At 34.2% G+C, this 18,218-nt stretch overlaps 1 protein-coding gene and 1 pseudogene across 1 annotated transcript; both read left to right on the top strand.

Moving 5' to 3' along the window:
• The first annotated feature begins 1,310 nt into the window (after positions 1–1,310).
• LOC143555592 (F-box/LRR-repeat protein At5g63520-like) lies at positions 1,311–4,412 on the top strand (annotated as a pseudogene).
• Positions 4,413–12,674: 8,262 nt separating this feature from the next.
• On the top strand, positions 12,675–14,408 carry LOC143555576 (UDP-arabinopyranose mutase 1-like). Its single transcript, XM_077045104.1, has 4 exons — positions 12,675–12,986; positions 13,084–13,334; positions 13,443–13,611; positions 14,061–14,408. Exons 1-4 carry the CDS (start codon positions 12,675–12,677, stop codon positions 14,406–14,408), a joined length of 1,080 nt encoding a protein of 359 aa, XP_076901219.1.
• Positions 14,409–18,218: the final 3,810 nt, after the last annotated feature.

Raw genomic sequence — 18,218 nt, 5'->3', positions numbered from 1 at the left:
TTGTGTTTTTTTAAAATCAACTATTGTGAATTTAAAAATTAGATAAACTTACATGAAAATAACATGCTGAAGTACAACCTAACAACATCGTTAATAAGGTTTCTTAACATACTCGAACCAAACTAGTTGGTATGAAGTTTTCCAAAACCATGAATCGAGAAACACTTTGAATCGAAAGTTTAGTGAGTTAGATTTTATTACGGGTTGAAACATCAAACACCAAACCATCCCAACCTAAGCAAAATTAGCTTACTTGAGATTTATACTAGTTTTGATGCTGGTTTGGTCAATAGTTTATAACCTGAAAAACCTAATGGTTCATTTAGCTTTTTAAACTTACTTTTCATTTTTACAATATGCAATTGTGTAAATGTATTATATTCATAACATAATTAAATAATATGAACGTGGTTTTTTAAAATTAGCTGTGTGAGTTAGAAAATTAGATAAATTTATATGACAAGGACATGTAGAAGTACAACCTAACATCACTAACCGGGTTCCTTATGTTAGGATTAACGCATATACGAAACTGAATACGCACGCGAAAGCAATAAATGAATATCGGGATTTAACGTGGTTCGGTCTAAACCGATCTACGTCAACGGGTGACAACCAGATATTCTTTATTGAGTAACAAGGGATTACAAGTACATAACGTCATATATATAGAGATTGATCTAGGGCTTACAACTTATTAAACAAGAAATCTAAACCGGAGCCCGGCCACACACACCCGCCTCTTTGACTTCATATAATAAACCAGGCCTACACCAAAAGGCCTACGAAACCCAAACCTTAATATAGTCGAACCAAACTAGTTGGTATGAAGTGTTTCCAAAACCACGAAGGGAAATGGTTTAACGAAGTAAAGGAATGTGAGGAGGTAGGGGCGCCACCCCACCATCACTTCTAATTGTAAATGTAAAGACTGAAAATTATTATAGTTAAATTAAATGTTATGAGATGACGCTCAAAGCCACCTCACCACGTCAACCCAACCTAACCCGCCAAACCATTAAGAAGAGCGCCCAAAGGCATCAGCCCATTTGGGTGGTATGCTGGTAACGGGCGTGAGGCATTACGGGTGAGACCAGCCTATTTTCCAACCAATCAAACTATATCTTTCAATCTTTAAAACAGAAAGAAAAAGATTAAAAAGGAATTATTTTTAGTTAAACCATCAACCGGTTTCTAAAGAAAAGTTAGTAGTCAAAATATTCTTTTTACCGTTTAGTTGAACCACTGTTGATCAAGTGAAAGAAGTGTAACTGATTGAAGGTCCCACTGCTGTCGTAACGTAACCGAAAATGACGTCACCGTCAACCGGAATCGCAACAACCATTAATGTCATCGGCGACGATCTTCTCCAAAACATAATCTGCAGACTTTCGGCGGTGTCCTTCGCCTACGCCGCTTGCGTCAGCCGCTGCTGGAACCGTTTCTGCAATCGCGTCCTTTGTCGCCCCAAGCTCTCGTCCGCCTGCTTCACCGATTCTTCACTCGAAGTAACTTATATTCATTCAAACCCTAAGTTTTACGTCAATCGTAAATTATACTTCAATTCGTGTTATTCGTCCAGCGTATGCCTTAATTTTCATCCACGTAACTTATTTCGAACCCTAGTTCGTAGGCCAGTAAATGAACCGAATGTCGATGAACCGTCCGGCGGGATGTTCGTTTATTTAGTTAAACGAGCGTAGATGAACACATGCTTCTTTCCTTTATTTATGTTCATGAATGTTAATTTGAGTATGTTCGTTTACATATAATGGAAAATAATTAAATATTATCTTAGTCATCTACTTAATGATTTCATATTTGTTCGTTTGTGTTTATTTAACATTTATGTTCGTTTATGTTTGTTTGTGACTTTGTGTTCATTTACGTTTGTTCATATACGTTCGTATCTTTTGTATAGTGATGTTCGTGAACGCTCGTTTATGTTCGTGAACGTTCGTTTAGATTTTCAACGAATGAGCATAAACGAACATGAATACAAATATTCGTTTGACTAAGTGTTCGTGTTCGTTCAGTTCGCCTACTAGTTCGCAAATTTTGACCTGTTTATGCCCTAATTCTCATCAGGTCGCTGTACAAGAAGTGGTGAATAAAGTACTATCCGAGCCAATTCGTCCTCATTTTGCCATTGCTTCTGTTGGTTATCTGTTCAATCAGCAACAGGCTCACCAACTCGTATGGATGTTATTTTGACTTCAAAATTGATATTAATTTAATTAGTTTTATTGATTTCCTGAATGAATGAATTTCAGATTTTTGCAAAACTAGGCTCCAAAATTCCGGTCATTACCAACCAGCACAATGGATGTATGGGAGGATGCATCTTCTAATGAATATGAACAGGTTTACTCTCCGAATGATGTGCATTTATATGTTGGTGATGTAACTGAAACAATCATGTTAGTCATTGGATTTCTGCCAGGCATAAAAGTTAAAACAATCCCTCTCCTAAAGCAAATTCAGGTAATAACTTATCATGATACAGTAGATTCAAATTTAGTTCTTTTATCAATCCTTTATTATAAGTTTGTATGTACGTTTATTAGGTACCACAAGCTGTCATGATTGACAAATTTGTAAGAGACATTATGGAGTTCTCGGATGCCATTTCAGGATGTAAATCCCCTGCTGCCATAATAATGTTTTACCATGATCACGACATGTGGGCTGTTATGGAAAAAATGGGTGAGTGTTGTATCAGAAATACTTCACCGTGCTTTGCTAAATTACTTTTTATTTGATAGTTGTTTTTTTTCCCAGATTATGCACTATCACTAGAAACTATCATTGTTGGTGAGTATGTCGATTCATCACGACATACTAGCGGAATAACCGCTTCTGAAAAAGTTTGTTTCCGATGTCGCCTTGGTATTTGTTGTGGATAAGAAGAAACCTCCTGGTAACTTCTAAATTCACTTACAGATATATATATTTAGTGTTTTAGTTTTCTTTAATTTGATGCAATGTAAGGTTAATCCCGGCTAGTTATGAATTTTTTTAAACATTTTTAGCAGGTATTGGAGAAACTCATTTTCATGCCGTAATGTCAAGTGGGCTGTTATCTGTAGGCCCTGCATACAAGGTGACATCCGTTAAAAAAGATGGACCCTGTACTTTTCTCACCGCAAGAAGAGAAGGGTCGGATGAGAATATTTCTGGCGATGCAATTTTGAATCAAGCTTATGAGGCTGCTTACAAGGAAGTATGTTAAATATCAACAACTTTAAATACGTGATAAAGGTAACATAGTTTGGTCACATTTCTATTTAGGAGAATATAGTATTTTCACTCCTAAAGAGGATTCATCCGTAAAAACTTCGATCAAAAGTATCCAAAATTTAATAAGGTTTGACATAGTCACCGGTAAAAGGGGTGACGTGAATAAGGTTTTGCTGATGTGGCACTAACATGATGCTGACTTGGCATATGAAAACTGGTTTACTCACAAGAAAACCATAAATTAAAGGACTTTAAGAGTTATTTTCTTCATTTTTCTAGAGTGTCACATTCTTTTGAATACAACTAAGACCAAACTATGTTACATTCTTCTTTCTTATATATGCCCTTCTTTTTTCCCCAAAGTCATTAATTTTAACCGTTCATAAATAACGATAGTGGACATATGATCCTCTTTTGTACGTTGGGGTAACAAACAGAAGAAAATGCTGCGGTGGGCAAGAAAAAGAATGGATGACGTCTGTTGCATTTCATAATGTTATAGAGTAAGATAACATTTTACTACTCATTTTATAATGTCATTTTTTTAAAGCGGCTACGAATATTATAGTTGTAACTTATAACTGTGGTTGTTTTAAGCTAGAAATGAAGAATAATATATCAGGTAAACGTCTTTAGAAGTTTCTTATTATAGGAAACTGATTATTTTGAATTTGCTTTAACTTTCTAAAATAATAATGATGATGATTAACTAAATGGGTCAAAACATGCCACCTCTAAGGCTCTAACTATAATCATTTTGATGTAGTGATAATGAGGAGGGTCTGCTTATTATTGGTGTAGCTAAAACGGGCGATACCTTTCATGTTTACTTCCCAGATACAGCTGCTGCTTTATCTTCAGTTGCCAGTGTCTCTAACCATCTAAGATCGTTCAAGCAAGGGCGCACCACTGGCGTTGATAAAAGGGAGGTGTTTGGCGGTCTTATCTTCGCTTCTTATGGTCAGGGTGAGTCATATTTCGACCAACCAAACTTTGTCAGCTCTCCATTTTTGGACAACTTCCCTGGCGTGACACTCGGTGGGACTTTTAGTGACACTCAAATTTGGCGTGGCAATTTAACATATGTTAAAGAATCGCAACAAAAGTTGGGGCGCTATGTTGGTTTGCATGAATGGGGTAATGTCTATCTGATCATGCCTTACACTCCATGAAAAGGGAGTCATATTGGGCTGAACAAAACTTTTAATACAGTCTATGCTAGACGTATCTGCCATAGGATCTTATGTTTTTCTGCATTTATATAATTTTTGTCCATCTAGACACAGCCAAAGGTTGAGTCTTACCGGGCACAAATAACTAATAACAGACGAGGGTTTAACACTTTGACCATTATCAAGCGACATCGGCTTCTTCTTTGTATACAAAGTTGTTGATGTGATCTCTAACAGAGTAACAGATATATACCAATTGCCATTACCTCTATAATTTGGTGGGTGTGTAAGTGTATACACACACAATAGCGAGAAAATGGCAAAAAATATGGTGTATGCATTTCTACTCATGATTCATCAAATCTATAAACTTGGACCCTTAAAATTTTATAAAAAACCAGAAGCTCAAAAATTGTTGCTTACTTGAATACAAAATAATATAAATATAAAAGGTGTACCAGATAATTGTGCTTTCTAAACAAAATCTGAAAATGATAAAATAGATTGCATATTTGCATACATGAAATTTGTTAGTAATTTTAGTGGACCTACGTTTTCATCTATGTTACTAAGGCTAGGTGTTATACCAGCTGTCAGAAGCAGGGAGATGAAGTAACGTGTGAACGGAACACCATGTTGAATTATCATAACTGAAATTAATCCAAACCAAGTAATCAACCACAAATTTGAGTTAATGTTATAACACAAATTGAACCAGAAACATCAAAATAGTATAATTCATCAATATGTTTAATATGTTTGATGTAAAAAGTAAGAATATTTTGTTGAATCATGATAGTTTATAAAAAAAAGTAACGTATTTAATTTATATATACACAATATCAGGGGTCGGTAGGCTTCAGTAGTTGTACAACATGTTTATGTTTTTGTACCTTCTCTTTCCTTCCTCTTTAATAGATCTCAGACCACATCCATTGGATCAGAACTTCCACTTAGTATCTCTCTTTCCCTCTTATGCATCACCCCTCATTCACCACTGTCATCACTCATTTATCAATCACAACTGTGTAACGCCAAACCATCATCGCTTACAAACCCTAGGTGATGGTCGTATCGATTTCGACTCTACCGATTGTTTAAGGCAGTGTCGGATCGCGCCTTCAATTAACACTGTTTTCGGTATCCGTATGCTCATTATCTATCTCGGAGTATAGGTCATTGATAGGCCCGGTCCCAGGGAAGGGTGACCGAATCAGGCCTACTCTCCCTAGAGGCCCATAATTGTTAAAAAAAAAAAAAATTTATATTTTATATATCACTTTTTAACACAAAAGCCTACTAAATTAGTAACTCTTTGGTTGAATTGAAAGTTTCCCGGACTATGGAAACAATGTTCAATTCCCGCAATTAATATTGTTTTTAATAGAAAAAAACTTTCATTTGTTTTATATGAGTCATCTTAGTAACATGTTTATTATTATTTGTTTATTTTTGGTTTTTGAAATGTAATCTTATTATAGAGGTGCACAAATCGGTTTTTTTAAAAAAACCGGTTCGGTTATTAACCGGACCGGTTTTTTTCGTCCTGGAAAAAAACCGGTTCGGTTAATAACCGGACCGGTTAATAACCGGTTTTTGTGCATGAAAACCATAACCGGTCAAACCGGTTACGACCGGTTTGGGAACCGGTTAGAACCGGTTAATAAACCGGTTTTTTTATTAACCGGTTTTTTAATAACCGGTCTAACCGGTTAACCGGTTTTTTTTTTTTTTTTTTTTTTAAATAACCATTATTTTTTCACAGTATAAACAAACCGGTAACTACAAGGCAAACCGGTAACTACAAGCATTAAATCGTTATCGCATATTCGTAACTCAAAAATACATAACTTTCATTTATAGCTTTTACATTAAAAATACAAACATTAAATCGTTATCGCATATTCGTAACTCAAAAATACAAACATTAAAGAATGCTTAGACACGATTACATTAACAACTTGCTGTTTCTTACTCATTATTTTCATCGCTACCCGATACCGAGCTATTCCTTAGGTAATCGTCGTACGCGGCTTCTTCATCGGTCATTGGTTGAGTGTGTCCTTGATTGACCTCGTCTTCATACAAGCCCGCCTCATAGTCCATTTCCCCCTCGAGTGAGCGTTGATGTTGTGCCCTATCTAAAGCGTCCAAGTAATCCTTGTAGCAAATAGACATCTCTACAGCTGGTGGAGTGAGTCGAGTCCTCCTAATCGATATAACCCTGCCAGAAACAGAAAAAGCAGACTCCGAAGCTACCGTGGAAGCTTGGACCGTTAGTAAATCTTTGGCCATGGCGGCGAGGATCGGAAACTCATCCTCCTTACCTCTCCACCAAGCCAGCAAATCAAGACTTCTAAATTCATCTGGAGTCATGTGTTTCACAAAGTTGGTACCACCATACCTTCCAAGTTCACTGCTTGGGGTGTTTACCTTTTGACGTTTACCGGCGTCTTCCCAAATCATGTAGTACATCCCCATTTCAAGGTCGGTTTGGGATTGGGATTGGGCAACAGCTCTTAACGAGTCATGAATTTGGGAAGACGACCTGTATTTTGTAAGGTAAACATCATACATGTTAGACAAGGTGGTGTTGAAAGCATTCTTTAAAGTTTGGTTATAATAGGGGTTTTGATCGTCGTTTAACTCTAGCTCATCACAAATTTTTTCTATTAAAGCTTCAACACCACCAACATTTATGCAAGGGTTTAACGCAGCAGCACATGTCAAAACAGCGGGTAGTTGTTGAAAATATTTTCTAAATTTTTCTTTCATTTTTACACCCATATCAAAATAAGGTGCACCCCTACAATGAAGTTCACTCAACTTTGTGCACATGACAGCAATTTTTGGTAAAGCAATGAGGCTTGTTGGATAGTAAACCCCGGATAAACTTGTTGTGCAAGATTTAAAAATTTGAAGTACCTCCGTAACGATCTCAATCAATAACCAGTTTCTAGGATCGTACGGTGCACATTTACCCCTACTTGACATTATTTGATGAAACGCAACTAGTGATTCTTTTTGTTGGATGGCTTTCTCAAACATATCACAAGTCGAGTTCCATCTTGTTGGACAATCCCAATTGGGCCCCAACCATTGACAATTAGCTTCATCACAAAATTTTTTGTATCTTGAAAATGTTTTATTGTTGCTAAAAACATCTCGTAACATTCTTTTAAAATTGTTTCTTTGCGTTTCGATCACGTTTAACCCATCTTGCACGGCCAAGTTGATAATATGTGCAATGCATCGGCTATGAAAAAACGCTCCATCACAAATAGGTTTATACTTTAATTTTAAATGGCCAACCGCGGCCGTATTGTTGGACGCGTTATCAAACGAAATTGAAAAGATTTTATCTTCAATCTTGTATTGTCGAATGACTTTATCCAAGAGTTTAAAAATATTTCTGCCCGTGTGCGGGTAATCAAACAATTGAAACGCAACGGTTCGTTTCATCATTTGCCACGACCCGGGGTCAACCCAATGAGCCGTCACACAAATGTATGAGTCGGGCGAACCATTAGGTACTGACCACACATCCGTTGTTAAGTTTACACCAGTTTGTAAGTTTGAAAAGTATGAAATTAGTTCGGATTTAGCGTTTTTCCAAGCTTTAAGACAATCTCTTCTAAGGGTCGAACGACTTACGTGTTGGTAGCGTGGTTGAACATACTTTTGCATCATCGACGTGAATTGAGGGTTGTCGAAGTGGTTGAAAGGAAGTGTATTTTGAATCACAAAGTTTGAAAACTGTTGACGTACCTCTTCAAGGTCGTACGTAAACACCGTTCCTTGATTCGTCATCTCCGGCTGCGAACTACTTCCTGATTCGTCCTTCAAGGCCTTGCAAAAGGGCCTTTGTACATGCGCTCTTAAAGTGGAGTTTGCATCTTTGCCATAAAACTTCAAACAATGTTTGCATCGAGCTTTTTGGGTACCGTTAGACATTTCGCATAGGTCGAAATGTTGCCAAACATCTTGGTTTCGTTTCGTGGGGATGACCCGAACGACCGTTTCTCCCGTGTTCGAGGCACCTATGTTGACGGATGAAGCAGCACTTTGGGAGGCCATGATAATCGACTACGAAATAAGAGCGTATGGAGTGGTAATGTGGTATAATTGAGCGTGAGATAACAAAATAATCGCGTATGTAATAAACGTTTAGAGCGTTTGGAGTTGTATAATCGAGTGTGATCTAACCAATACCCAACCTAAGCTATATATAGATGTTTGTGGGGGTAAAATGGGAAAAAAAAAAAAAAACGGTCAAAAATAAGAAAAAACGGCTATATGGCCGTTACTCAACGGGAAAAAACCGGTTTTTAACCGGTTAACCGGTTTTTTTATAACGGTCAAAAACCGGTTTATAAAAAAACCGGTTAACCGGTTTTTCTAATAACCGGTTATTAAAAAAACCGGTTTTTTAAAAACCGGTTATTAAAAAAACCGGTTTTTTTTTAAACCGGTTTAGGCTCCAAATTGTGTAACCGATATACAAACCGCCGGTTTGTAAACCGGTCAAACCGGTTTACAAAAAACCGGTTTTCTTAAAAACCGGTTTCCGGTTTAAACCGGCAAACCGGTTCGAGGACCGGTTTTTTTGACCACCTCTAGAATCTTATTGATAAAATTGTCAAATTATTTATTACACAATTGAGAAGCCGATTTTAGAGGCCCATTTTTTAACTCATGTTAGGCCCCAAAATTTTAAGAGATTCTTGGAGACGGCCTCGCTGATGTTGGTTTTGGTTCTGGTTTATCTCTTTCCGGCCATCCAGGGCGACAACTAACGTCTATGGTCTGCTACAAGTTTAAATGTTCTCAAATTTGATGGGCCATTTGGGGCATGTAATCTAAAACATTAATTATTCTTTTATTGATTGTTTATGTAGGATGTTGCCTTGATTTTAGATCAATAACAACTAACAGTTGTAGTATTGTACCTCTGATTGATTTTTGAATCAAACGTGGGTGCTTGACTTATAGTTGAAGTTGGGAGTTTCATGTGTTGAAATTTGTAATTGAGCTTGAAATCAACATGATTAACTTTAAAAATGACATAATTCTCATGCATAGCTATTGAAATTGTTAATGGTTGTACATAGCTAACTTTAGTTATAGCTTCACCTATCTTGCAGTTTATGCCGAATGCATTGACTTAAGCACGTTTGGTTTGTCGTCAGGTTTGTTATCAAGAGGCAGTGATGAGTTAAGTAAACACCATTTCTTGGCGTGAAAAAATCAGAGTACGGCCAGTGCGAGAGAATTTGTTGTCAACCTTCATAAACATAGGAAAACAAAAAACTTACACCCAACCCAACTGGTTCTTTTATAAAAGAATCTATAACTTTAGAAACACGTTTTTAACTAGAAATGTTTAGTCTTTATAAATATCTTTTTAGTTTCTTTAAAAGTATTTCTTTATAAGCGTTTTTAATTTTTAGATTCATCTAATTGTTATAACAATGAAATAAAAATCTTCACTTTTTAATATGGTGTACTAGGTTATTGACCCGTGCACGACACGGGTGGAAATATAGATTCGTCAAGTAAACATATATACAATTTCAAACGACTAATTATGTTTTAATATATTTTTTGAAACAACATGATTTTTAATTGCAATTCATATTTATACGCAAACAAAGTACTTAAATTGATAAACTTACAAAAAATGACTTTATATAGTATAATGTCTACTAAGAAAATTTAAAACTTTAAAACATAAACTTCATAAACTTTAAAAACATATATGAATATAAAACAAACAAACTTTACTAACATTATTCTGGAAAGTAAACAAATCAGAAAATAAGTATCAAGGAAAGATTCCTGATAAGCATTCAAGAATGATTCGGGCTTCTTTTATTCCTGGACCGGGAACACAATTAACGACATAAACATTCATATACCAATCTAACACACATAGTGACTAACTAACTACGAAAACTGATTTTACATTTCATGTGAAAAGTCCTGCACCCTCATAAACTGAAGCACATTCAAAGCTCATTTAAGAGCCAGAACCAAATCTAAACCTTTTTAAAATGACGTTTTGACCAGAATCAAATCGTTACGCTTTTAGAATGACCCGGTTTAACACGAACCAAATCGATATCTTTTAAATTAACACGGTATGACCAGAACCAAATCAATGCGATTTTAAAAAGACCCATTGAAACCAGAATGAAATCGATGCCTTATATTTGACTTGTTGACCCGAATTAAACTAATACCCTTTTAAAATGACCCGTTTTGATCCAAGCCAAAGCAAATCAAAAAACATTTCTAAAATGACCCATGTTCATAAATGAAAATAATAACACAATTGCATATTAAGAAGAAAATGAAGGGTAACACATATAACGTTCTTAGCTTTTGAAATCCTTTCTACAAAATGCGAATTCATTATTAGTGGCTGTGAAGATTCAAAAAAAATATATAAAGCTTCAATAACTTCAAAACACTTGAAAGTTGAAACCCATGCGAACCTTTCACTTATTTTGTGAACCCTTCATATTATTTCATTTTTCAATAGATACTAAAACCAAACACTGAACAAACTAAACAAAAATTGAAACGAAACTAAATTGAAAAAAAAACTAAAAGAAAACAAAAAACGAAAACCTAAATAAAACCACATACCAATAAAACCAAAACAAAAACCGAAATGAAACTGAAAAACTAAAACCGATTAATCTGAAACCGAACTAGAAACAAAATTGTAAAAACCGAAACAAAAAATGAATAAAGTTAAACCCGTCTAAAAGGAAACTGAAACGAATCAAATTTATAAAAACTAAAACCGAACAAAACCCAAAACCCAAAATGAAACCGAAATAAGAATAACTACCATGAAACTTTGAAAAGAAAAACATGATAGTTTTTAATTTATATTGAATTATATATTGAATGTGATTAAGTTGAATGTAATTTAATTTAATTTTGAAATATTTTATTAGTAAGAAATTATGAGAATAAATGTTATTTTTGGAAATAGTTTTTTGTTTTAATAACATTTATTAAGTTGAAGTAAAAATTTGATTTGTAACTTCCAATAAAAGATCGCTTAAAAATAATTAAAACAATTAAATATTAAAAAAAAAAAACATGATTTGTAACTCTTCAATAAAAGATCAATCGAAAAACAAAATATAAAAATAAATTATGATTTGGATAAATTATGTTGTGTGAATATAGAGCGTGTAAGTATGTAGTGCGTGATGTAAATATATTGCATAGGGTTGAGTATTGTGTAAGTATATAATGTGTAAGCATGTTGTGTATGATATAAATATGTTGTATAGGATGTAAATATATGATTCGATGACTTTCTGACATTTAAAATGTTAATGAATTTTGTATAATAAAAAGGAAAGATTTTCTTATTTTATTTAACTAGAATATATGAAGTTTATATTTCAATTTAAGATTAATAGTTACCATCACTAAAGAAAAAAATCGTCACTAATTTACCATTAGTGTTAAAATTAATCATAAAAGAAAAGAAATTTTGTGAATGGTCCAACTGTCTTCTGGCACTAAAATCACTTCTTGTATATTCTTAATCAGGGAAAAATTAAAATACAAAGGGAGATAAAAATGAAAAGTGTGAGAAGAATTTGTAGCAAAAAAAAAATCACAAAAAATCAAAAAAAAAAACAATAACTCAAAATATAAATAAACAGCGAAAAAATTTTAAAAACTAAAATATTTTCCCCGTCATTCCCGTTAAAAGAAAAAAACGACGAAATGACACAACACCGAGAAAAAGGCATGATGATGAAACTAACAAAAAAAAAAGAGATGTTTAGAATTAGTAATAAACCCCATATTAAAACGTTTTTATAAACAAATCAAAACGTTTTTTTGCAAAATAAATAGTGTAACCAAAAGTATCAACATTATTGATTATAGAAAAGTTTGAATGTAGTCAACATGAATAAAACTACTTGAATCAATTACTACAGAATCATTAAATAGTTTAATTTGTATTAAAAAGTTAAGACAAAAGTATCAAACGTTAATTATTTGGTTTAAAACAGGAATTAAACTTATTAATCAAAACATTATTTAAAAAATAAGCTAGTTATAAATCAATAGAATTGGTTTAAAAACAAGATAATATATGTAAAGCCTTCAACACAGAATTAAATGGCATTAACTCTAATCAATAACAAATATTACAAAAACTCTTTATTTAAACTCTAATCACATCCTCTGCTATTCAATTTCAATTCCCAAAATTCACCCACCATGTCTTTCACTACATTGCCTTTGGTTGATGAAGTAGACATTGTGATCCCCACCATCAGAAACCTTGATTTCCTTGAGCAATGGAGACCTTTCTTCCAGCCTTACCATCTGATCATTGTTCAAGATGGCGATCCGTCCATAAACATCCAAGTACCCAAAGGATATGATTATGAACTCTACAACCGCAAAGACATTAACAGGATCCTCGGCCCTAATGCCAGCTGCATTTCGTTCAAGGATGGCGCTTGTCGATGCTTTGGATTCCTTGTTTCCAAGAAGAAGTACCTCTTCACCATTGACGACGATTGCTTTGTAAGCCTAACTTCTGTTAACTTTTCTGTTAATATGTGTAGTATATTTATTATATATATGCATGAATGTTGATATGTTTTTTTGTGTTGAAATGAAGGTTGCTAAGGATCCAAGTGGGCAAGAGATCAATGCATTGGCACAACACATTCACAACTTGTCAACACCATCAACACCCTTCTTTTTCAACACATTATACGACCCGTATCGTGAAGGTGCTGATTTCGTGAGGGGGTATCCCTTCAGTTTAAGGGAAGGCGTCACCACCGCCATTTCTCATGGCCTTTGGCTCAATGTTCCTGATTATGATGCCCCAACTCAGCTCGTCAAGCCTCGTGAACGCAACACCAGGTCCAGCCGGTTAATTTTCACTACAAGTCACAAGAATTTATTTATTTATTTTTATTTCTAGTCATCTAGGCATGTACTCAATGTGATCAAAATCTTGAAAATTTGTAGGTATGTGGATGCCATCATGACCATCCCAAAAGGAACCCTTTTCCCTATGTGTGCCATGAACCTTGCCTTCGATAGGGAACTCATCGGGCCCGCCATGTACTTTGGGATCTTTGGAGATGGTCAGCCAATTGGTTGGTACGATGACATGTGGGCCGGTTGGTGTGCTAAGGTATTATGTTGTTTCATTAAGGTGGAAGCATTGATGGGTAGGGCCAGGTCGGGTCATAACACTTTTTTCCGGGCTGGGTTGGGTTGGTGGGGGTTTAGCTCATTAAAACCATTTCATAAATAAACAGGCCAGCCACATATATGTATATGAACAAAAACCTATTTGGGCCATATATTGATAAATTGCCACGCATATACGTGTGTAAAACTCACCAATGGTTTTGTGCTATCACAAGCTTGCTTGGGTGGTCGGGGGTTTCCATAAGGTTTCCTCGTGGGGAGGTCTCGAGTTTGATTCTTACAAGTGTATTCCACTTACTAGGGAGAACATCATTGTTTTCCCTTCGGGGACCTGTTAGTCGGATTAACACTTTTAAAAGAAAACATATGTATGTAATCCAAACCAATTTGGACCCATGTAATATTGATCAAGCTATGTTGAAATTGTAGGTGACATGTGACCATTTGGGGCTAGGAGTGAAAACAGGGTTACCATACCTTTTCCATAGCAAAGCAAGTAACCCATTCTCCAACTTAAAGAAAGAATACAAAGGCCTTTTTTGGCAAGAAGACATAATTCCGTTATTTCAAAATCTTACCCTCCCAAAAGAATGCACCACCGCGCAAGAATGCTACATCGAGCTCTCAAAATTTACAAGGGAGAAACTTGGCCCGATTGATCCTTACTTTGAGAAGCTCAGTGATGCCATGGTTACATGGATTGATGCTTGGAATGAGTTCAACCCCTTAACCAATGGTGCAACCGCGGTCAAGGTCAAGCCTTCTAAATCCAAGTAGACTTGAACTCGCGTAAAATCTAGTTTTCTTTTTAATTTGTTGGAATAATGTGTTTGTTAGTGAATTTGTCATCATCGGATTTAGTTAATCTTTGTTGCGAGTTTATTTGAGAGGTATGACTTATATTTCTATTTTTTTAGAAATGAATGTATGATCTATTGTTGTTTTGGTTGTGTTTGGATATGTGTTTTAAAAGGTTTTATATAATTGCAAACAAACTGCATACAACCTGGGGTAGCTCAACTATTTTGAGGATCTAAATCAAGGTTGGTGGCCTAAGGGTTGTGACAAAGTCTCTTAAACACCTAAAGATCATGTGTTCAAGTCTTAGGAAGTAAAAGAAAAAAATCACAGTAAAGTGTGATTATGGAAACCGAATATAGCGAGAATTAAAAATGGTGTTTGTCTTAGTTAAGTTGATTTGGTATTTTCGGATTGAAGAAAGTTTCAAACATTGTTCATGTTTGAGTATGTAGAGCTAAGCTGGAAGCCATGGTTTAAGCTTTCAATTAGAGGTGTTATAACTTAATTGGATTTTTTTCATTAGCTCTACATATAATATATATTTGATTTCACGTTTTTTTTAGTTTTTGGGTCTACAATTTTTGTAGCATTTTAAAATAATTGGGTTTTTTTAATTAGGAAACTAACTTGAATCTATAAAGTTGTTGTATTTTTAGCACATTTTCTCAAACAAGAGTACGTTTCATAAAATGTCTAGAAACCAACTTATATCTTCTATTTATATGAAACCACAATGTACACATTTTTTTTATATAGAAATTGAATAAGCACATCTGTTGTCATTAAACTTTTAATCATGACAAACTAGGCCTATATTAAGATGAGACACTCAAAGATTTCAATTTAACAAAAAATAAAAAAAGGTTTTGGGTTCAAGTCCCATTTGAGAAAAAAATAATAATAAGGGGCTTAAGTTGGGCTAGGTGGGTTTCCACCTGAGAGTGAATAATGATGATTGGGTGGGTTAATGACCCGTCAGTGATCCACATTGACCGTTCAAAAAAAATTATCACAAATAGTTCTCATAAACCAGACATATAATACAAATATATAATATAAGGGAGGATAAAAATATTGTCTTACCTAGGCCTAGCAAACGGCCAGGTCGAGTCAGAACAGGTTAGGGTTGGAATGAGTTATGGTCGAAATGGGTCAAATTAAAAAAATGTTTTGGATCGGGTTGGAATGGATATGTGTCCAAACGAGTTCGGTTCAGAATGGATTTTGGGTCGAAACATATCTCATGCCGAAACCCGTCCCGACCCGAAACATGCCTCAGCCCGAAACCTGATCCGAATCGAACTTGTTCCGATCTGAAACCCGTTTGAAAGCTATCTCATGCAGAATCTCATGTCGGCTCGAAACCCATTATGAACCAAACATGTTCCGATCTGAAACTTGCCCCATTTCCTTTAGACACTAATCCACATCGATCCATTTCTTTAAATTTTTTGACCCACTTTGACCCGAAACTAACAAGGTGGATATTCAACTGACACATTATGACCTTTTTAGTTGAAATATTTTACCTAAATCAACCCATATAATTTTAAAAGCAACCCAAACTAACCCATTTGAAAAGCTTGATTGCCCCATCTATTATTACCTTTGCTACCTGTTGTTAGGCCTACACGAAAGTAATTTGCAAGCAAAACAAGTGATAATCCTATGGTGGGCCATTCGATGGGCTGATGGTTTCATACGATTGGGCCATATATAATAACATAAGTAGATACGGGGCTGATGTGAGCCAAAACTGGGCTTAGCGTTGTTATGAGAAATTTGGAATGCTAAAGTTCAGGGCGATTAAAGCGGGCCTTATCATTTATTTTTCTATTGGGCTATATCAAGAAATGTTATTAAAAGCTAAAAGACATATTAGGCTAATATTAGGGATTGTCTGATAATCTTACTGAATCATCAAGATACTTGACCGCCTCTAAACCATTTAGTATGTTTTTGAAACTTAACTATTAAAAGCTCTATGAACCATTAAGATGTGTCTTTTTTGATGAATCAAACACACTCTACCTCTTACCGATTTAGAAGTATTCTCTTATTAGAATAACTAGGTTAGTTACCCGTGTAGCACACGGGTTGGAATAAATAGATTTATTTAAACAATAACACAATGTCAAATACAAAAAATTATGTTCAACATACATAAAGATATATTATACGGTAGAATAAATTACACGTTACAGAATATGAAAAAAAAAGTCGTTTGAAAATTCATAAATCCCTAAATATTTCGTTGTACATAATATTTGTAGTTTTATTTGTAACTTTACTTTCTATATCAAAACTTAGTAGTTTCATATTGTTTATGCTTTTAACTCTAGATAATGTAACGTATAACTGGCCACAAGTTAAAATAAATTGGCCAAAACAAAGCAACCATCTATAGTGGCTGACCGCTTTTATTAATCTTCATTGCAAAACAAAAAAAAAGTGTAAATTCCATTCTTTGAAATTAATCATTTTATCTAAAGGTGTAGGATTTTTCTTTTTAAGAACATAAGTGTGAGTTCCAGTATTACCTCTGAATATGATTTCCGCTTCTATAACACGGTTATCATATTGTATTTTCACATGTATTCTAGTTTCATTGCACATACCACTTAAGCAACATCACTTCAACGTTTAGGACTAACCTATGACTTGACGAACTTAGATTTTGAGACGATTTAAAACATCAGGAAACTAATACTTTCTTGCAATGTTTCATTTTATGTCTGATAGATACCATCTGAATAATGGTAATATTTTAAATCTCCCGAAAACATGGATGGCGAACGTTTGCTAATTTCTTGAACGACCTCGTTTTTTGTTACAAGTATACTCGTTCACTAAAGAAATCATATTTTTGAAATCTTTAATAATTAAGGATATACAAAGTCAATTTATCATCTGATTAACAGTGTGTTAATATCTAACATTTGTATTCCCAAGGTAAGAAGTTGTCTCATCCACCTGAAAAACCAAAACATAGTCTAGTGTTAATATTTTTTTGTGGATTTTTAAGTCAATTAAAAAAGAAGTTGTAATGTCTATTTTTTTAATACAACCCATGGACCGGAATAATTCTAATCATAAATTGTTTTGACCTGAACCATGTTTGATACTTTAACCGGGTAAAGAAACCCGCCCGTTTAAATTAACATAAACACTAAGAATACATCAATAGTGAATTTGTATTTTAAGGGTCAGAAAAAAAAAACTTGTAATTTAGTAAATATCATATATTTAATAAGTTAAAGTTTATTGAAATTTCAATTGTAAATTAATCTTGCCTATTATTTCTTATAAAACCTCAATATTAATTAACTAATATAATATATTTAAAATCTTAATTTTTGAAATCATTATTCAAAATGAACGTAAAAATTGGTTACCTATAAAAACCTAATATTAATAACTAATACAATATATTTATATAAATACATAATATATCTATGTTGGTATTAAATTTTTTAAATCATGAAAGAATTATTAAAAAGAGAAGATGAAAGATTAAAAAGAAAAAAAATGAAGTAAAAAATTATTAATAAGAAAAAGAAATATATTTGTGATGAGAAATAGGAGGGATAATATTTGTAAGGATCATTATGGTGGTGACACATGACATTTAGAAAGTTTGTTTAGATAAGCCCAATGCATAGTTATAAACTTATAACTGATTGAGAGATTAGTTTATGAAAATAATTGGATATTGGATATGTCGATATGCTAAGTTTATGAAAATAAGTGGGTTGGGCCTATCAAATTTTGATTACTAACCATAAG

This window comes from Bidens hawaiensis, unplaced genomic scaffold (assembly GCF_021521415.1).
Source record: "Bidens hawaiensis isolate Kalapana, Puna unplaced genomic scaffold, B.hawaiensis_p1.1 tig00018162_1, whole genome shotgun sequence".
Taxonomy (NCBI): domain Eukaryota; kingdom Viridiplantae; phylum Streptophyta; class Magnoliopsida; order Asterales; family Asteraceae; genus Bidens; species Bidens hawaiensis.
Note: the sequence above shows the minus strand (reverse complement) of the source record. Positions and strands in the feature narration are given on the sequence as shown.

Excerpts from the sequence above, each read along its gene's own strand:
- LOC143555576 (XM_077045104.1), top strand. The coding sequence starts at position 12,675 with ATGTCTTTCACTACATTGCCTTTGGTTGATGAAGTAGACATTGTGATC. Across the intron at positions 12,987-13,083 it reads CCATTGACGACGATTGCTTT|GTTGCTAAGGATCCAAGTGG; the intron begins GTAAGCCTAACT and ends GTTGAAATGAAG. Across the intron at positions 13,335-13,442 it reads CCTCGTGAACGCAACACCAG|GTATGTGGATGCCATCATGA; the intron begins GTCCAGCCGGTT and ends GAAAATTTGTAG.